Genomic DNA, 21,785 nt, shown 5'->3' with positions numbered 1-21,785 from the left:
AGATGTAAAGACCAACCTTGAGTCCCTAGAACAAGAACATCCCACAGCTATTGATAACATTTATCTTACATTAAGCAGCAGCATCCACAGATGGCCAACTCGTTAAATCTGTGTTGCTTTCATTTAATTTACTACAGGTGTGTAAATCATTTAATGTCCTGCTGAAATAAAAAGTAAACTATATCTGTTGCAACAATACATGAGATTCTGTGGATTTCACATTTAGCAGCAGATGTGTTGATTCAGGAGCAGCAGCTTTGTGTTTTTTTGATAAATATTTGGTAATCCCCATATTAAGAAATCAGGCTAGGGTTCTGTTATCACTTTGGACTAAGGACTATTGATAAGCGGCATCCTCCTCCTCCGCAGTTGAGTATTTTTTCTGTATTTCCTACCAAGGAGTTTGTTGACACAGATTTTATTTAGTTGGTCCACTGTGAAACAAACTCTACATCCTGATATTACACTTAGTCTGCAGCTAAGCCGGCTAGTTCTGATATGCTGACGCTCCATTCCCACAAACTTTCCCCCAACTTTTTAACACTGCCCTTACAGCATATACAGGTTTTTATAGTATAGGTGTAAACAACCTAAAGCTAAAATCTTACAAGGCAAACATCATTTTCTGTAGTAGGCAGCCACAGTACTGTACACAGGACCAACTTCAGATTTAAATTATAAAATAAATTTGTTCAAGTTCAAAACCATGAAGCTGCAGGCACCAGCAGTATCCAGACGCATGCACGCACACACGTAGTGCGTCATTACAACTTTTGGATTGTTCAATGAATTTAATGGTTCACAAAAGAACCTGACAACTTTGATAAATGACCGTTGACCTAACAATCCACTGTTTAAATATACAAGAAGTTTGAATTGATGTTTTTAAAAAATGAATTATTTTATGTAACTTTGGCAAAGAGATTTCATTGTTGCCAGAAACGTTTGGCCGGATGCTCTCTGTACATTGTTTACACTGGAAACGTGCTGTAATTTTGTAATTTATCATAAGGATGGAGGAATCTTGGTATTGCTCCCCAGAAGCATCTGTACTAAGACAGAAACAGAACAAATCTGACTGTCAGGTATAATCAGCGCTGTATAATGTGCACGGCTTGTGGCTTTTGTTCTCATTGTCTGAACAACAGCTACCATCCGGACGGGCTTGTTAGCTGTCAGAAGTGATAATATAATAATTCCCAGACACACACACACACACACACACAGCCTTTCCCATACAAACCTACTCAGGTAGTTGCTCAAGTCAAATACATTTATTGTGTAAGAAACAAATAAAATTATGTACAATTCTAAAACTGAACATGATTATCTTTAGAAACAAAAAGAACAAGTGATTAAAGGACCCCAATCATGTTTGAAAATGCTACAAAGAAAACTGTAAGTGTATGCAGCCGATTAGCTTGAGAGTGTTTTCTTAGGCTATGGAGCAGGATTACATTAAAGTGGATGAGGACATCCAAATTCCAGAGCTTAAATTGGTGGAATGCATTAAGAAAATAACAATAAATTAAGGATTACATTAATTAAAAAAAGCTTATTGCAATAAATTAAACCAATGACAAAGGATTAAAAGGTGTTAAAATGTAAAACACAAAAAAATTAAAAACATAAAAACAAATCCACTGCTCATTCTCTAGGAGCATCTTCACTTCTGTGAGGTCTTCTCCAACACCCAGTCAATGACCTGTAACAAAGACAATAAGTTACACAAATTAGAATAATTAAACAGAGTGGAAAAGAACTTGGGTTTGGCCATTTCACCTGTTTAACATTGCTGCTGGCTGCCTTCTTCATCTCATCATGAAGACCCCGAGATGTCTTCAGATCCTGGGATCAAACAAAAGAACAGCGCTTACTCAGTAATACAGACCGAATGAGGCCACATTTTTAGTACCAACCGATATTATTTGTCAGAGATCAGATCGGACCTATGTGTCCAAACATCACTAGATTATATAAAGGGGTTGCTACGGTAACACCAGTAACTGTGTAGCTACACTGTTGATTCAGCTTTAAACTGCCTCACAGAGTCTTTTCAGCTTTGCTTGTATGTAATTCTCCTCCTTCAAGTATCAGCGTTTGTCTACAGACTGTTGTTCTCCATGGCACACTGCTAGTAGTACCACAGATTTTGCACCGCGCTTTCATCATCCTGGATTTGATGGGGATGTTATGTGTTGGTTTGAAATCAGGCTGAATGGCTTGTAACTCCAGACATGGTCCACAGCAGCGATAGTGTCAACATTACACTCAAAATGGTGACCAGTGAAGCCTCAAAGATGGATGGGGCGGGTGCACACTGCTGTTACGTTTGATTTGAGTTGAGTTTTCCCTCTATATTTATATTTCATCAATCAAAAAGGCACAAGGAAGCATAAAGGGAAAAAGTGAGTGTTGTCAAATCAAGATAAAAGAGAAAATGAGATTCTTCAAACAGCTCCTGTAATCGGGATCATTTGTCACAAAGATCTGTAACAAGTGTGGGGTGCAGAGGCATACAAATAAAGGAACCGTGAACCAAAAGTGAGTCTGTGAGAGAAGTTAAAAAAAGAAAGAAAAAAAAAGACAAACCTTGAGATAGAATTTGGAGATATCAAACAATCTTTTGCTGCAGGCCTCAAAGCACTCGTGCTCAGCAGTGATCCCATGGTGTTTGAGTGTTTTAGCTACAACCTCCTGCAGCATCTGAGGACACAAAAGACAGACAGTAATAATGCAAAACATTAAATCCACTTCTGTTTATTCCCAAACTACCAAATGCTAACCCACTTCAGACTAATTTTAGCACAGCTCTATATATTAAAAAAAAACAGAAGGGATGTCAGAATGTCTTGACTTTGGGGGGGACGTCCTTGCTCAGAAATGCACACCTTTACATTCATAGCATGAGCTCACAGGTACAAACATACATATATTTCACCGCTAGTGTCGACGGGAAAAACACATTTCTGAAATAAATAGATCCACCTTTAATCTTGTCACAGTGCCTGTTGCGAGGAAACACCATAAATTATTGTGAGAAATCATCGGCGCCGTTCAGTCTCATGAGGAGTAGAAAGGCAGCTTTTAATCTCTGCCCTGAATAAACTGCTATCATTATTTCTGAATAAGGCCAACTGTTCCTTTTCTATACACGGGTTTTTAGAAGATAAGCGTGTTTGCATAGTAATCAGAAATCAGAACGAGTCAAGGTCGGGATGCTGATTGTGTGCCATGCGTGGGACAAAACAAAACAAAAAAAAAAAACCCCTGGAGGTTTACGTTTACTTGTCCACACATGTTTCTAGGCTGACACAGTGCACACAGTGAAGTAAATGATGGTGGACAAAAGTGTGTGTGGAGGCAGGCAGCAGGTTATATGATACTGGTATAGTTGTTAAATTGATTTTGCCACACCGCAAATCACAACGCAGCCCACACATTCACAATGATCGTATGCAAAATACAAAACATTGATCTTTGCTCATGCTGTATTAAAGCACCTATCTATAGTAGTAAAACTGTGTGTGTGTCACCATGTGCGTTGGGTTTTTCATGCATCTTTATATGTCTTCAGATTTTTGGAGAAGTGAAGGAACATGTTGGCAATTAATTGCTAAAATGGTTTATTACTATTGAGCATTTTTACATGAGGTTCTCCAGGGAGTGATTCAAATTCGGAGCCAATTTACCACCTTTGTGGTTCAACGGTAACTTAATTCAGCCTGAGTCAAGTGTAGGTGACCACCCCCCCCATGAAGCCAGGAAGCTATGCTGCACAGGCTCGTCCCAGTTCTCTGTTTTGTACCAGCTTTTTCCCTCTGTCACCATCTTACCTGTGACCCAGTGTGCCACATTTTTTAAGAATGTTTTGATTACAAAAGCACATCTCAAGGAGAGAAGGGGCACAACTAAGATGTATGTATTGTCCCCATGATTTACAGAAGCACTTCCCCTGTAGGGCAACTTATGTAATAAATAACAAGAAAAATGTGGTATTATTTATTTCTATACTTTGGTCTTCAAATAGAAGTGCACATGATGATAACTGTGGTGGTTTCTGTGGTAACAGTTAGTCTAAGTTCAATTTTTAAGTGTAACATTTTGTAAAACATAAAACAAGCATATTTATTCCAAATAAGATGGACACTTGAACTCACCCTGTTGTGTTTCTGGGAGCGTGACTCTTTGGCATGTTTATCATCAGTGTGTCCTTGATGTGTCTTTTGCTGCTGTAATTTTGGTTTGTCGGCACAAGGGAAGGTCGCCAACCCTGAGGAGTGAAGGCAGGAAAAGCAACAATAAGACCTTACAAGTTATTATTAGTAACTATGTTCAATTTAAATGGAAGGAAATAGGCAGGTGCTCACTGGCTTTGCTTTTGTTTTACCTGATGTCTGCCTTGCCGCTGAGGAGGATGTAGTGCCGATGGAGGAGGAGGTGGACTGGGATCTGGTCGCCTGTTGTCTCAGAGACCTAATGACCGGGTGCGTCCCACTGCTGCCGCTGCTCTGAGAACAGAGAGAGTCGCTGCTCTCTGACTTTGCCAGCCTGCATCATTCGAACAGATAACAGGTTATGACACTTCAGTCATTTTATCTTATTCCAGCTGCAAACCACACAACACCATACCGTTTGTGAGGATAGCCTCCCTTGATATCCATTTCCCTGGACCTGCGCTTGAATCGTGCAATGTCATTGTTCTGCAGAGTCTCTCCATCGGGGACGCTTCCTGGTTCTGACATCACAGCAGGTGAGGGGGCCGGGCTGAGGGCAAAGGGGAGAGCGCAGGGCTCCTTGGAGCAGGTGGTTTGTGTCTCATATCGAATCAGACGAGACTGGAGCCGTACAAAGGCCTGGTCCCGGTCTAAGGATCGCTGATTATCCAAGCAGAACCTACATGGAAAAAAGGCACTGCGTGAGTTACAGTAGCTGAACAATGGATGTACAAATACAAACTTACTCTATGCCGTGGTAATGGGAGGCTGAGGCCTTTCTGAAGGGCATCTTTGTGACTTTTCCTGGTGAGAGGTCTGGTGACAACTGAAACACATTATTACTAAAGAGAACAGAAGCAGAAAGACGGGAGTGATGGGGGAGAGAGGGAGAGCGAGGGGGGGAGAGAGAGAGAGAGAGAGAGATGTTTTTCTTCTCCATTCAATATTATCTTCTCTTTACCTAATTAAACACAATTTAGTTTGACAGATTTTTTATTAGAGCTAATTGATGACTGCTCTGCTCCATTTTGTTTAACAGAGCTCAATGATATATCTTTAAAAGTTGCACACTGACTGTAAAAGGCTAATGATCGTAATCAAATTCTAATTATGGACAAATTTGGTGTTTGTCATTCAGATCCATTCTAAAAAAACAAACTCATATGAGCACACAGACACCGTTTACCCAGCGACAGAATGTTTTGTTCATCTGACAAGGCCTACAGTAGTAGTAGTATTTATGAAATTAAAAGCTTCAACTAAGGCTAAATGCAGCGTATGCATCGTGGGGGATCTGATGGTTGAACCTACCCTCTATTGATAGTCAATGGGTGAAGCTCCCCAGCAGGCAGTCCATCGGATGTAAAGTGTTTTAGAAGTTCTTTGGCATCCAGTAAACCAGAGGAGACCCTGTGGCTGTCTTTAGGACCCAGTAGACTATCACTAGAGCCTGGACCTAACAGACCAAATCTGAAACACAATAACATGATGAATATTCCAAGATTTACTACTCGGGGCAAAACAAGAGACAAAACCCTTCACCTTCTCTTCTGTCGTCTCCTCTGCAGGTTCTCTATGTTGTGGAGGACGCTTCTTTCAGGCCAGTCAGATGGTGGCTGGGAAATAGACTGAACACCTAAAATGAAAATAACAACACTGACTTACTTCAAATATATATATATATATATATATATATAATGTGGTGACTGAAGAAATGACAGTTATCATAGGACAGATCATTAAAAGTACATTATGCTTACCAATCAGTTTATGAGTAAACAAGCTTACATTTCAGTATTACGAGGCTTAGTTCTGTATACATCTAAGCTATTAGACATGGATATGCCTAAAACATTTGAAATGACTGTTGCTCAGCTTCAGTTGCCAGTGTAGTGTTTATCTCTGCTCACCATAAAAGCTCACAGTAGCAGATGACATGAGAGAAGAAATTCAAGTTATCCATCATTTCCAAATGAGATGGATGAACATTCACAGCTCATTTAAGGAAATGAAGTTGCCACTGCCGGAACTAATCAGTAAGACATTTAATAGTTTGTACATTAGATGTGGATATACTGTGGCATATCTACAGTAACAGCAGATCTGTTGCACCATATTCACATCGTGCTAAAGTTATCTGAAATTTCAAAGGGCACAGGTCAACACACTGAACTCTTGGCAGACTGTACCCTCAACAGATGAATTCTCTGCATCCAAAATACTAGCAAGTGCACTTTTTTTTTAAGTGCCTGGACATAAAAAAAGAAGAAGACGGAAATATCATCAATCCAGGTCCAGCAGGTTCACTGATGAGACACAGTGACGGCCAGAGGGTGACAGTGTGTCGTACAAAGAAGACACTGAAGCTCTCCGCCAGCGGGTTTGACATCCCACACAAAGTCATTCACACTTTTAGGCGATGCAGACACACAAATGCAAAACACATACCTAATGGACTGCGGTAACACATTCTCATCTCCAGAACAGAGGGTGGCAGAGAAATATTATGGGCAGAATAACTTGATTTGCAGTTTCTACTGAATGCCTATAACTGTGTTCACCATATCATCACTTTCTCTTTCTGAATCTTGCTGGTTTACATCTTATGAAATTCAAGTATATCCTATGCAGGAGGTCTGAAACAAGTAAATGCATGTAAATGGTAGAAAATATAAAATTCATGAGATACGCATTCATATATGACCATGCTGTGGGCTGTTGTGATGAAAATGTAGATTTGCTAGTAAAGGTGTTTGTCCATTAAAATTTATTCGAATACTCTCACACAGGCTGAGCCAATGCCTCAACATACAAGCACCGGCAAACATAATGAAGGACATTAATATGAAGACTCTAAACATAAAGCCAAAGCATTTGTGACATTAAAAACTGGGATTATCAGCCCACCAGCTGCGTTTTTTAGTACCTTTAGTGATGCCCTCATTGTGCACATTCAGCTCAAGCTGCCACATGAAATATGGTTTATTACTCACAATTTATTTGCAAATTATCTTTAAAACTATTATAGTATGACACTGGATGAATACTGATCAAGGAATTAATGGTGTTTAGTAAATAGATATCCTGACATTCTGGCACACAGTGCTGTCTGTGAGATTCCTTTGCACTGTATATCTAAATGAAGTAAGGCTATGTTGCACCGTTGTATCTATTGTTGTATAATTTGACAAATGGAATAATAACTTAAAAACTGTCTCATATATGTAAGAAAAACCAAGCATTTAACCTCACAAGGTGATGCAGGAAAAGGAGATCTGTGTGAAATGTGTTGTTTTTGTGTCTTAGTCCATACCTGAGTCCTCAGAGATCTCATCATCTGTCAGACAGGTAGCAGCAGAAGGCAGAGCTGAATCAAACATCTTCAGATACTGCTCTCTAGCCAGATTTAAAATGACCTTTAAGTCATTGACGGGTATCGAAGGTGAGCCTGAAGCTTCTCCTTTCTGTCCTGGTCACACAATAACAAACAGGTTTTATTGAAATTCAGACCTAAAGCCAGGTGACAAATGTGACCTTGTGAAACATTGCAAAAAATGCATCCATAAATGTAAATTAAAACTCTACAATACAAAGAAAAAAACATGTTAAAAAAAAGATCCTGAGATGAGTCACTTTGTCTGGGCTTGTTTAGAATGGACTGAGGCAACATAGCCTGTCCAAACATAGTGTCCTTAAAAGAAAGGCTGATGCAACATGGAGGTAAACAGTGGTAAACTGTCCTAAATAAATTAAATGTGTTACTGGTCTAAAATTCAAAAAGAGCAGATATTTTTCAAAACACAATAAAATCTGTCAGCTTTCATTGTCTTTGTACTAATTGCAGTTTAAAACACATTTTAATGGTTGTGTAAATCTTTTGATTCTGTCTTTTCTGCATTTTATACAATGTACAACATTTTGTAGAAGCAGAGTTTTAGATTTTGAACCTGGGTGAAACTTTTTAAGGTTTCATAGTTAAAAGGCGGTGAAGCAAAAAGAGAATGATAAATTAAGTCCTTGGCACACATATTCATCACACACACACACACACACACACACAGACTTATTACAATCCATGAAATAAAAAGAAGCAGCTATGATTGTGCAAACACATACACACAATATTTAAAGAATTCTCATCAATAATTTTAGAAATATATACAGACATGTGGCTTTTTCAAATTGATGCCCAGTCAGAATGATTTGTGGTGAATTGATTAAAGCCTGCGGTCTCTACTCTGAGGCTCATGGCCTTTTCAAAGAAAAAGCCTATTGCTTTTTCTCAAGTCTGAAGAATTTCACTCTACTTCTTTTTAATCTGGATTCACTGGTTCGCTGGTGTTTCACTATCTTTGGCTGCCAAAGGGACATTATGCGTGTCTGTGGAGTAATGATATTTCCAGAGAGTCTTTCTATGGACCGGTCTGTGCTGAGGGCAGAAGAGAGCCGAGACTCCCAACTGATGACAGTTTAGATCCATTATACAGAAAACTCTGAGAACTCTGAGAACACTTCTTCCAACAGCTAACTGAATTAAACAAATATGTATAGTTAGAGGCAGCATATCAGCACTCCAGTGATCAAGCTTTAGTGTAGTTACTTGTAAAGAGAAGTTTGAGCAGAATAGGAACAGTTCCATATCATCAGCGTTTGTCCAAACTGGCACAAATATGTAGTGAGGTATTTAATAAAAAGGGCTTCTTTCAGAATATTATGATGCCAGCGTTGAGTTGAACTTTGACTGAGAAAAAAAAACATTCATATTTTAAAATAGGTAATGTGTTAGTTCTTGTGTTATGATAATTGGAGAAAAAAAATGTCTCAATAAAGAAGGCTGTGATGCCCTTTTAAACCAGCACCCATCACCCAATGCATCCTACTCAAATAGCTGCTTTGTATTTGTTAAACAATCATAAGATATACTCCAGCTAACAAATCTTCCCTTAAAAAAAATCCCTTCTCTTCTCTGTGAGAGATTGCTTCCTCACCCTGGGGGCTTAAAAATTTAGATTGACATATCTAAGTGAGCTGGAGGTGCTATACTGAGGGCTGATCTTGGCTATTATCATACATTAGCAAGCAAGCAATTAGTAACACCACGATGGTGACAGAAATGGTGATGAAATCTGAAAATGGTCTGAAATCGTCTAATGATACTTAATTCTACAATTTTGTTTTTGCCAGAATATTCTTCAAATGTACTACTTACTTAAATATTCTTTCAGAACCAGGGTCTGAACCCGGGTCACCTTTCTCTCTCTCTTCAGCAGGCTGTCTCCTTGGAGACATGGCAGAGAGTGAAGAATGTTGCCCAAAGACACTCCTGATCGAAGAGAAATAGTGAGCAGGAAAGAAAAAAGGGGATTATTATATGTAGCTTAGAGAACATATTGATGTTCTTCTAGTTGTAACAGAGGTACCAAAGTGTTAAAGCTAATTACACACACTAAAAGATCACTTTACTTTCAATATTTATGAGTATGCAGTGAAAACTCCAGGCATGAAGTTTAAATGATACTGGGATTTAACATCCAACTGAGATGCATGATCCTGTTAGGAGGATAACACAGACTGGAGTTTATGATACTGCATCTATTGTTATGTTAAAGGTAGGATAGGAGATTTCATTTTGATGCACTTTTTGCCAAATTAGTGTAACTTCTCTTTACAATCCGATAACAACCAATTCGTTTTGCAGTTTTGCTTTAAAACGACGAATATTAATCATCTGTTGAAGCTATAAAACACTAAAAACATCAGCTAATCCTCCGGGACGACCCTGCGCGGAGTATTGGCTGGTTGTCACTCTCCTTCTGCTCTGCGCGCACCAGAGAGGTACGTGCATGATGGCCGAAGTCACAGACCGCAGCCCGTCTTCAGGTAATGCGCATCCATGTGATTGGGAGGCGTGGTTTCGGGGTGAGCTCCGAGAGAAAGGGGCGTGTGTTTACTTTCCAAATCTGGCTGACTCTCACTGAGTTTTCAAAATCTCCTACCCTACCTAGGTTCCAAATGTTTATATGCTCAAATGTTTACAGTATAAGGAAATTTTGTTCAAATTCCAAAGGTTTAAAAGTCAAACCTGGGGGTACCAAAGACAACTAAGATGTCAGTAAACTCATTAGCCGTATGACAAAGGTCAAATAAACAATACTTGAAGAAACTGTTGACACTATTTTCAACCTTGGGCCTGATAGCAAACGGATAATTAAGCGTAATCTTCATCCTAGTTGCAGCACTTCCCAGGTAGTGGCTTCATCAGAATCAGAATCAGAATCGTGTTTATTGCCATGTAAGTGAAGGGGATTCACATTACTAGGAATTTGCCTTAGTGATTGGTGCATACACAAGAACATATAATAATTAACATGAAATAAGATAGAACTAAGTTAGGTAAATAAGGTAAATAAACTAAAGTAAGGCTAAATTGACATGGCATAACAGACATACAATGAACAGAACATAAAATGAGTGGTGGTTGTAATGGCAAACATAGACCCTTATATGAACGAGTGAAACAGTGTAATAATGTAATAGGTACCACATGGGTCGGTGAGGTGGTACTAGTGTACAAGTAGTGCAAGATGGAGTAAACAGTGCAAATAGTCATCAATATGCAGTGACTATACTAAAGTGAACAGATATTGAAATGCCAAGCTCAGGTTAGTATTTACTCAGCAGTAAAACATATGGCTGATTAATTATGCTTTGGACACATTTTCTGGCAAATGAGACTTTAAACTTACCCAGACACATTTTGCTAGTACATGATTCAAAGGGATCTTCAACATTTCATGATTTTGGAGGAGCAACAACCCCCAGGTGTGCTTTTTAAGACTTTCATATTTTATTGAAAACTGCTGTGTCATTGAAGCAGTTAGGGCACCTTTCATAGTCTAACTCTGCATTTAAAAGTATCTAAAGTAAAAGAAAAAGTGTCTCCTGAAGGTTGCATATAATGTTCACAACAACTGGAAATCTCTGGAGGAAACATCACAGTAGATATTCCTGAATCCTCATACAAAGCCAAAGAACAGTGAAGGGCTTTTATCAGAAAAGAACGTTTTAGTTTAGGGAGCAAAAACAAGCAAGAACGACTTTCATATACGTTCACCTATCTGAACAGGAAAGTCCACGCCACCTTCAATCATTCCTCATGACACCTTTTTCCTCCATGTCCTATTAGTAGTCTTTCACAATGCTTTCCTTTTCAGTGACAAGCACATGTCTACTTCATGTTTCTACTCAAAGCTGAGGAGCTGCTTCTAGAGAGCAGGCCTGATGCGGCTTCTAGATGTTCCCATGGTATCCATACAGATAACTTAAGAGAAACGTCATTCAAACACAAGAGAATTTCAACAGAAACATAACCACATAACATACCTGACGATGACAGAGACTTCTCTCTCAGCAACCCAGACACGGTTGCCATGGCAGCCGCTCCATTAATTTGACTGTCCGAGTGCAACATCCTGACCCTGCACACCCCACGCCCAATGTCGTCGGAGCCCTGGACCAACAGGAGGTAGATGGCACTCTCACCTTTCAGCTCAACATCGGGGGCTACAGAATGAGGCAGGGAGGGCACAGATGACATTCAGAAATGAAAAAGAAAGTAATTTTTCCATATTTTACTAGGTGTTAATTCGCTGTACAACTCAAATGTGAGAAGTGTTAACTAAGACTTCTAGCCTTACCCATTAAGGACTTTGGTTTCCTTGCTAAAGACTCTCTCCAACGCTGGGAGCTGAGTTGGCTGGCTGCAGGCTGGGCAATGGAAGTGATTGTACAGGACAGGCTGAACAAAGCTCCAACCTGGAGGTAGAAACACATTAGACAGACAAACACATGCAGTCCCCCTAGATCCATCAGTGATTATCAAGAATAACAGATCTGCTAGATGTGCCTCTGAGGCATAATAATGGGCAAGAATACATTTTATTAATTTATTTACTTAAAAAAAAACTTCATTTAAGAGTTTAGCAGCCGATACCTTTCCATGCAGTGACCTCAGCTGGTCCAAAAGAAGTTTAGCTTTCACTGACCTCCCTGATAGGGCTCTGTTTGTCAGGAGTGAAGGAGCAGTAGAATATTCAAAAGAGTGCCATTATCAACAAATCATCAGAAACTAAACAAATGTTAAAGTACAGAAAAAAAAAATCATCAATCAACATGTGAAACGCATATATTAAGGATACAGTTCAAACTGGGTGCTGGACATCAGAAAACTGGGCAGGTCTGACAGATTAATCATCTGAACCAGGTCTAAAACTGGTGCATAATAATGGAAGACCTGCAAACGGACAGACAGAGGGCAGGTAGAGAGATGAGTGAATGAAAGAAGAGCGCAGTGGAATGAAGAAAAAAAAAACAACAGGGTTATCACAGAGAGCAGCATTCAAATGGAAATTAATAAATTACAGCAGCTTGTGAGGCAGCTTTAAAATTTGGAAATCATCCATCAGCTGGGGATTCGGCTGTCCTTGAAGAAGACAGTGGGGTGACAGATTTATGAATGTGGTGATACATCTATCAAATCTAATCTGATCTGATGACTTTCAAGGCTAAGATCATGTGGGACATTCACATGTATGGAGGAACAATGTACAGTCACATCTGATCACAACTGATCATTTTTTTCAAAATGCAAAACAAGAATCAATTACAAGCAAGCTAGAATCTAATTATTAATTATTCCGCTAAACAAAGCTATGAGTAGACTTACAGTAGGTACTCGCATTTTAAAAAAGACCTACAATCCAACACATTTGTCCTACTTATCTAATGAGCTCACTGTATTGAGAGCAAATCAATAATATATAAATCCAGTGTCACGTTTGGGGAAAAACCAGGTCATTTGTTAATACTGAAAAAAAAGGAACAGCAAGAAAACTGGGAAATTTCAGTCTCATCATTTATTCGAGAGTCGACCTGTTTCCGAGTGTGAGTAGATGAACATTTTAATGATGCTGTTTTAAATTCCAGCTGGGAATATGTATTAATCCTTTGTCCATGCCAGTAAAGACTCTGACTAATGTAGTGACCCCAAGAGAGGCCATTAAGACCTCCAGTTTCTACTTTTAATTGTCCTCATTATTTACAACAACTTGCGACCACACTTTGTAAGTGTAACCCTAACCCTGACTTGCTGGTGATGACTGTGGTCAAAATATTTGTGAATGTTTAAATGTGACTTCCAGATGTAATTACTGCAAAAGTGACTTTGTATTTGATTGCTGCTTTTGTCCTTTGTCCCCTCTCAATAGCCCAGCAGCATCCAATGCCAAGTGTTGTTCATTAGTTCTATTGTTAGGGTTTTTATTTTTTACAAAAGAGCAGACCCCTACACTGACCGGCACACGCTGAGTAGCCCTATTTGAAGCTGCAGATTCACATTGGAAAGCAACAGTATATAATGATGTTGTTTTTGCTGCTGTTTTAGTCTCACAGTGCTGTTGAGGTGGAAAGAAGGACCCCCCACCCACACATTCTCAACAGCTGAAGATCAAAATGTCTTATCTGAAGCTTGAGAAAAATGTGTGATGCTACACACAGATCTGCCATGTATAACAATATGGGATGCTGAGGCTGACTTCCTTACACTCTACTCTAAAACATACCCATAACAATAATTCCAAACCCTTTTTAAGAAGTTGGCATGTCAGATACGCAACACATCCCTACAGTATTTTGTCTTTCTACACATGCTGTTGTTGCTTGTTAGTGACAAAATTTCTGAGTGACAAAGTGATGCATGGTTCTCAACTGCAGGGTAAGGAGTGGGAAAAGTCTTTGGATGCAGAGTGTGGCATGGAGTTCTCTTCCTCTCCTGACAAACAGGCTCTCTTTTAAAAGGACACTCAAAGACACCAAATGTCAATATTTAAATATGCTGTAGGGCGTGATTCCAAGACACAGCTCTCCATCATAAAATAAAAGACAACAGCGAGAAGAGGCTGTGGATTTATGCAGTTCTTCAAGTGGCCTCTTGAGGCTGAGCAGGTCAATCCCAAATAAGCTCAAATAAATAACTTTACAGCCTGGTACAAAAATGCAGGCTATAACTATTCTAATATTCTATTTGTGTATCCGTATTACATCCATACACAGCACAGCATGGCCTCCCTGCCCATTGAGCTTGAGAGCATGTGTGTGTGTGTGTTAGCAATTATCATGTCAGTTACTCCTGACAGTGTGCAGCCCTGATAGTTTTTGTCTGAGCACAGTTTAGATTGTGCATTAGTGTGTGTCTGGGTGCAAATCATTACACAGTCATTTATCCCAGCAGTGTGGAGATGTGATAGTTCTGTTGTCCTCAGAGTTTTTTTGTTTTAATGTGTGCCAAAACAATCATCACCATCTGTTTCTCTGTGCGGGGATCTGATGAGATCACACACACACACTCCCTGCCTCATTCTCCATGGATGCGTAAATGAGTATCAAGCGTGCACACACACACACACACACACACACACACACACACACACACACACACACACACACACACCTTAACAGAACTCTGCTGTGTTAACAGAATAATGAACACAACACAAACACTACCTGCTGCCAAACACACACTCCTAGTGCAGACAATGCTTAAGATAGACACAACAAATATTATACAATATTACACTTATGGAGCCACACGGTACACTAAAGCGCTAATGATTCTTTAAAGTATGTCTTTAATATGTGGACCATCCATCCTTTTAACTAACTGTCTTTGTTGCTAATCCAATTAATGTTAATAAAGGCTCTGTGCGCTTGCTTGTGTATGTGTTTGTGTGTGTGTGTGTGTAGGCCGAATCAGGCCATAATTCTTGGAGCAGCTCCTGTGTGGTTTTATTGCTGTGCATATTAATCTGCATACAAAAACTCATTACAGAACTATACTAGGTGATATACTGTTATTAAAGACCTGCTTGCTCATAGGGTAAGCGGCCTCTGCAAATATACACCTTTACACTGCACGGAGTGTGTTTTCTCCACAGAAAGAGAAACACACAGTGTTACTTGCTATAACAGATTAATGAGGGCTTTATTACTTCCTACTCTTAAGGATAAATTATTCTAAAGATACAATCCATCTCTGAGCTGATGGCTGTTGCAACCACGAAATAAAAGGAGGGTAAGTAAGCCATTCTTCAGCAGCAGCAAAAAGTAACAAATAACTCAAAAAACATTCCCTTAAAAATATTGAATACTAAACACACTGATAATAGCTAAAGATCTGTCCCCACAGAACCATTGGACTCTGGCCTACGTAGATGCAATGATAAATCTGTATTCTAATACGTTTTTCTGGCTGCAAGGTCGTCCTATATACAATAGGGACCAGCTACTTTGTAGATAAAACACATTTGATTCTCCTGACCGATGGGCCTCCTGTCACAGGTTCTATAGTATGAACAAAGGGCAACCAGGAAGTGACCCTCTGAACTCATCTCCTTCTAGCCACCAGAAATCATTAGTCATGTGTGGAGCTCATTCATCTGTATAGCTACAGGGTAGGATGGGGGCTAAGTGGGGTTAAAGGAACACTTCTTCCCTAAATAGAAATTCAGTCATTATCTACTCATCCTGTCAATCAAAACCCTCCCCAGAGTTTGTATAAAGACTGACACAGCCAATATAAAATGTCCTCACTGCCAACGTGTGGCCCTACAATACTCAGAACTCTCACCGTATTTTTGAAGGGTGGGGCTATGTGAAGTTAAATTCACCAAAAATATAGTGATTCAGGATTTCAGAGACAGCGGAACACTCACCTCAGACTGGAGTTTGTGGTCTGTAGTTGTGTAGGGAGCTTGTAAGAGGCTGGACTCCGATATCTGATGCACTGGAGAACGCAGAGAGAAGCCATCAAAGCGGAGTTCTGACGCATACTGAAGAAAACAAAACACAAAGGGAGATGATGAATTACACACAAGAGCAGAAGCACATAAACTGTTTAGCTTTACACGATTGTTAGCGATATACATGCATTTATTGTCACATTAACTAGCCATGTTTTTTAGTTGAATTCCAGAGCATTAAAGTGCTGTTGGTTTTTTTCACACACTTTTATTCCTTTGGGAATTCTCCTTTGTTTCAACTCCCCCCCATCTGTGAAGCCTTTACTGACTGACTGCTGCTGCTCAATTCTGAAGGCAGGAGCTCAGAAAAAGGTCACGTTAGTGAAGGAGAAGCCACATGCTTGCCTCAGCATACTCGGAGCAAAACAGACACAGCAGATATGACTGGAGAAAACGTTTGTCAAGCGTGCAGGATCCAGTCAACTGGGAAATTAATTCAACAACTTACAACAGTCAATGGCATTCAAATGCTGATACCAACGGCTTCTAAACAGCAGGTTCAAGTTTGTGTTTATGCACAAAAACTTTGAAACTACTTCGAGATACCCCAGCTTTATATTTTCAGATATACGTTAAGCAATAATAAAAAGAAATACATCATAAAATGGCACCAGAAAATCTGAAAGTCTCAGCCAGATTTTAAAAAAACAGCACCGGTATGAGAGATGCAAGTAAGCTCCACAGTGAAACAGATTGCTGATTCTCCCCAGGGAGCCATGAAAGGATAGCACAAAACTGGCCAATTCTGTCCAGAGACTGAAAACTACTGCACCTGCCAGAGTTTTCCCCGTAATGAGAAATAAGGACAAGTGGGCATGAAGTAATCTCCTGAGGAGCAGCAAAAAAAGCTGTTATCTCACCTCAGCTTATTCACTTGCCACAGAAAAAACACACTTACCTGCTGTGAAGCAGCAAATACGGTGAAATGCATGGTCACGGGTACGTGGACACCCGAATGTCACACCTTTTCGATCATTAAAACCTCTCAAACGGTATTAATTTGTTGCTTTAACAGCCTCAGCTCTTATGGGAGCACTTTGCACAACATTTTAGAACCTGGCTGCAGAGACTTGTTTTTTTTTCCAGCCACAGGAGCATTACTGAATTTATCCCAACAGCACAGGCTCTTTGTGAGTGTGATGTGGCCCTTCTGCCACCATTGCAAGTGAGCCTGCAAGAGAGCCTCCAGGATGCACTTGAACAACTGCGGCTGAGTGTGTGTGAGGAATGCAGATTTGCCTGGCTTTTTTTTTCCTTGCAAAGGATGGCATGTTCTCTTCTGTCAAACCTTATGCTCTAAGATCAGGTTTGGAGGCTTAGGTAGATCAGCTGCTCCTTCACATTGACAGGAGTAAGTTGAGGTGGTTTAGGCACCAGATATAGATATTCCCTGGGCGTCTTCTTTTATACACCTCACAGATACAACCCAGCTAAGCAGAGGTGCTGGAGCTGACCCAGAACTTGATGGAGGCATTATCTTGAGGCCTGAGAGTGACTAGGGATCTCCCAGGAGACAATTTTCTGCTCCCACAATCTTGATGGACTAAGCGCTTTGAAGAGATTTTTTGTTTTTTACCTTTACAGTGTACAAAGCATTTAACCACTATTTTTGCCTTTTACCAGCTATGCAAGATATTGACCTGTCATCAGGTGCAGCTTAGAGTCTGATGTCTTACCGAAGGACGAGCATGCATTTTTTTTAATCTAAAGAATATAAAGAATGACATTATACTTAGAATGTCAGTAAGACCAGCACTGCACTTATCTAACACTTGTCCATCAAGTAAATGAGGTCCATATTCAGCCATATTCTTAGGAAGAGAGAACAGGTCACACCCAGGGTCAAGTCAGGCCAAACAGGGCCAAGCAAACTAGCAAAAAAAGAGTCATTTCACATGACCTCTCAATGACTTCCAGTGATTCTTCAAGATTCTTTCAGTAGCAGAAAAGGACTTATCTCCAGCCCAGACAAAAATTCACTAAAATCAAAAGGAAATACATGAAAATGTACCCTATGGCCTTGTGTGCGCTGCATGAGTAATGTCATATGAAAAGGATACGGGAACAACCGCTGAGGTATGAATCGAGTCTCCAAACCATGATTAGCCCTGGAACAGAGGGTTCTCTGCTGTGTGCTCCAGCCTATAGAAAACACTGTTCATCATAGAAAGCCCAGGGCAAGCAAGCTGGTAGGTTTAAGAGGACACAGCTTTTTCTCATGCCCTCTACAGTATTCGTCCACACACACACAACCTCACACAGGCACAAATGAGACAAAAGATTTTTTTTTCCTCCATTGCTGCTTTTAAAAGATCCATCACACCCACAGTGCTAAGCATGCAACAATTACACACATACAAGCTACTGATTTCTGCAACACACAAAGACCTGATTGTCTTCTCTTTGGCAAGCAAAAATGAATCCACACACCACATGCACACATACTTTTCTAAATGTCTTAATTTTTGTGTCACTGACAGACTGCAAACAATACACTGCTGAGGCTTGCACACAGCGTCCACACAATTCTTGAAAATCCGTCCTCATTCTAATGAGGCCCCCCAGAGTTTTGTGTCATAAAGACCAGCTCTGCTGTATTTGTAACAATTGCCTTGTTTTTCAGCAAAAACTGCAGGGCAGGTCATTCAGTGCCTGATATAAGTATGAATTCAAGTTTTTTTGTATCCACTTTTGTTCTCAAACTTTCAACACAAAACTGAATCCTTCCATTCGCTTCTCCATTTTTCTAAGATGAATAAATCCTTAGTTGACCTTTACCTTCTTCTCCCTGATGAGCAGGCCTCCCCTCCACATTTCCTTGTGGTCAATACAACTGTCCAGGTCAGGAGGCTCCACAAGACCAGCACTCAGAAGGGATGCTGCTTTCTGCCACCTGAATAACAAGAACCAGTCTTTTAGTTAGTTTTAAATCATGTCAAGCTGTGAAAAAAAACTACAGCAGCAATACGACATTGTAGAAATGTGTTATTAATATGAGAACAAAAGATAGGAAAACAGATGCAGAATCGTTAATGCGACACTAACGGTCTGTATGCTTACAAAAAATAAAAATATTGTATACTAGCATCTTTAGCTGACCCTCTAACATACGTCGTACACTATTTAAAGCCTAGCTTCACACATGATCCATGAAGATGTCACATTCTCTCTGTCTATTCTATAGCTTGCACTGTGGTAATCCAGATTGATCATAAATTCAGGTCAAGATTGCTCATATATATATTGGTCTAACTCCCCCTAGTGGGAGCATTCTACAAATACACTAATACTACTATGAACAAATTACACAAAGTACACAAAAGCACATAAAATTTATATTTAATGACTGGAGAACTGACCTGTTTTTCATTTTTGCTGTACAACATCAATAATGGGGAATAACAGTGCATTTGTGTATTTATTACTCACCCACTGCTGTGCTGTGTGACTACACTGATCTTAGCAGCATGCCAGCAGGACATATGTTTTAGAGCCCCCAGCAGAGGCAGCAGGTCTTTCACAGGAGGAGACGACTCAGCAGAGGCCAGCACCAGGACGTCCAGCAGGGCTTTACCTGACAGAAAGGCATCAGAAAAACCAGAGGACTTAATCAAAGTTTCATTCTTTTTACCACACATACATGTTTCTTTAAGACTACATGAGGAGTTTTTAACAAGTAGGCAGAATTCAAAATATAAGAGTTAAGAAGACATTCCAGAAGCCAGCAGTGACTGCAGCACCTCAGGGCATCTAATGCTGAAGGTTTCCTGGGCTCCTGTGGAGGTGCTGTGCTGTGAAATGCGAAACTTTCCTTCAAGAGAGAGACTAGCAAAGCACAAATCAGAGCATCTTTGTGGTAGTGAGTGCATATGTATGCAGCACAGAACAGGAGGGTAACCTTTTGTACACGGCTGCAGCATTCCAATTTTCAGAACCTAATCGTTTGGAATTTAAGTGGATTCCTGAAACACAGCTGAGGAGTTTGGCTCTACTAAAACATTTAATTCCTTGTTATTGGCATCTTTTGGCTAAACAAAAGTCTCCCTTGAGGCATTGCTTTGTGCAGCTAACTTGCTCCTTTGCCTTATCAGCAAACTAGACAATTGGTTTTCTGCTTATTAGTACAAAGTGGAAGTAACAGTGCAGTGTTGTAAAGAGCAGTGTAGGTAGGTAATGTAGTAGTGTAATGTGTGTGGACACATTTTGGATTCAACATCACAGACAAAAAATGTTTAAAATAATTTAAGTATTGACTCGAAAAAAATGAGTAAAAAAGTAACTACTGTGGACCAGTCAACTGTACCTGGAGGTGGTAGCTGGTCTGACAGCAGCTGCAGTCCTTCTGCTGTCTCTTCCATCAGGCTGTTCAATTAGGATGTTCACAGTTCATTAGTCAAAAAAAAAACATTGTTACTAATCTTAGTGCAGAAAGCATTCTCACTCACTCTGTAAGTGCTGCCTGTGTGGCTTTTTGGTCTGGTGCTTCCTGATTACTCAGTGAACTCAGACATTCTTCAACAGCAGTAGGCTTCTCCTCCTCACTGTCAGTTTTCTGATGACCTGTGCAGAGCTCTTCCCAGTCGGAACTGCAAAACTACAAAAGAATAGACAAAGAGAGCATATCAAAATCCTTTTCTCCAATCAGTAGAATAGTTCATTGACACACAGGTGTCTGACAAGGTACACTAAGGCAACTATAATAAATAAAAAGGGATGCAGTGTTGTATTTTTAGAGCAACCTCAAAATGGCAGCAGCTGGAAGCGACCATCACAAATAGTGTGTAGTAGGTTAATTCACCTATTTAGATATTTATTTTGGAAGCTACTTACCATGCCCACCATGGCTTCATATTCTGCTGAAATGTACACTGTTGCCCATAAAGATGGTGACAATCAAAACTCAAAACTTTATTGATTATTCTCTATCTCTATCTAAAAGGAGGAATGTCTTTGGACAACAGTGTACATTTATCAGGGTAGAAAATTCACCTACTTCTGTATTTTCCCAAACCAACCATTAGCATTTGACACATCACACACCCATGCATGCCTGCAGCAAAGCTGTCTCACCTGCGTTACCCCATGGCAAGCCTGAACAGCAAAGTACCACCTCTGAGCTGATGGGCTGCCACTCAGAGAACAAGCTGAGGAAACACGAGGAGGGAAGAATGTAAGAAAAATGGTGGAATAACAACACGTAAATGTCCACGCTCTCTGTACCTGGAAACGCAGAGTTCCCTCTCACTTTAGTTGAGGTGTCCACAAGTCTGTCATACGTCTGCTTAACTGGCTCCAAACCTGCGCACAAAGACAAACGAGCTATCAGTGTTTATCACATCCATATTGACTTACAGTCCTCGTTTTTTTCACTTAAAACTTCTTATATTTTAACTTAATTGATAACTACCAGAAATGTTACAAGAGAGCGGCACAGTTTTTAGGCTAATGGCTAACACAGCTTGATGTAGCAGCACAGACATGAGCAGAGTTTCAAAGCGAAATTTAACTTACATTGACAGACATCCACCGGGTGGTCATCACTTTGGCAAAGTGATATAGCCAACACGTAACGATCCATTCCGTGTAAACATCAATTTATTTACGATTATTCTGATATAAACAACTAGGAACGAGGCTATTTCGCGCACTGTTGTCAAATTTCCCACCAGTTCCTTTTCTTCTTCCCTGATGATTAGCAGCATACAAAGCGCGC

General features: G+C 40.0%; 1 protein-coding gene across 2 annotated transcripts; it reads right to left on the bottom strand.

Moving 5' to 3' along the window:
* Positions 1-1,435: 1,435 nt before the first annotated feature.
* mtbp (MDM2 binding protein) lies at positions 1,436-21,746 on the bottom strand. 2 transcript variants are annotated; one of them, XM_028425697.1, is made up of 23 exons: positions 21,584-21,746; positions 21,293-21,370; positions 21,143-21,216; positions 20,518-20,666; positions 20,376-20,434; positions 19,502-19,646; positions 18,851-18,965; positions 15,986-16,102; positions 12,416-12,510; positions 12,211-12,277; positions 11,915-12,032; positions 11,601-11,780; positions 9,427-9,540; positions 7,531-7,686; positions 5,760-5,853; positions 5,529-5,687; positions 4,964-5,059; positions 4,633-4,896; positions 4,391-4,551; positions 4,161-4,273; positions 2,593-2,706; positions 1,783-1,848; positions 1,436-1,705 (listed from the first exon to the last, which is right to left on the bottom strand). In XM_028425697.1, exons 1-23 carry the CDS (start codon positions 21,648-21,650, stop codon positions 1,667-1,669), a joined length of 2,640 nt encoding a protein of 879 aa, XP_028281498.1. In that variant the 5' UTR covers positions 21,651-21,746; the 3' UTR covers positions 1,436-1,666. The 2 variants fall into 2 exon arrangements, with proteins under 2 accessions (XP_028281498.1, XP_028281499.1); XM_028425698.1 differs by having other exon boundaries at positions 9,427-9,537.
* Positions 21,747-21,785: the final 39 nt, after the last annotated feature.

The sequence above is a fragment of the Parambassis ranga genome, chromosome 16, assembly GCF_900634625.1.
Source record: "Parambassis ranga chromosome 16, fParRan2.1, whole genome shotgun sequence".
Classification (NCBI taxonomy): domain Eukaryota; kingdom Metazoa; phylum Chordata; class Actinopteri; family Ambassidae; genus Parambassis; species Parambassis ranga.
Note: the sequence above shows the minus strand (reverse complement) of the source record. Positions and strands in the feature narration are given on the sequence as shown.

Bases quoted from the DNA above. Each gene is read 5' to 3' on its own strand.
- mtbp (XM_028425697.1), bottom strand. From the start codon at position 21,650: ATGGATCGTTACGTGTTGGCTATATCACTTTGCCAAAGTGATGACCAC. The intron at 16,103-18,850 runs GTAAAGGTCAAC...TGTTTTCTTCAG, and splicing joins TGCTCATCAGGGAGAAGAAG to TATGCGTCAGAACTCCGCTT. The intron at 12,278-12,415 runs GTATCCTTAATA...CCTGACAAACAG, and splicing joins TCCAGCACCCAGTTTGAACT to AGCCCTATCAGGGAGGTCAG.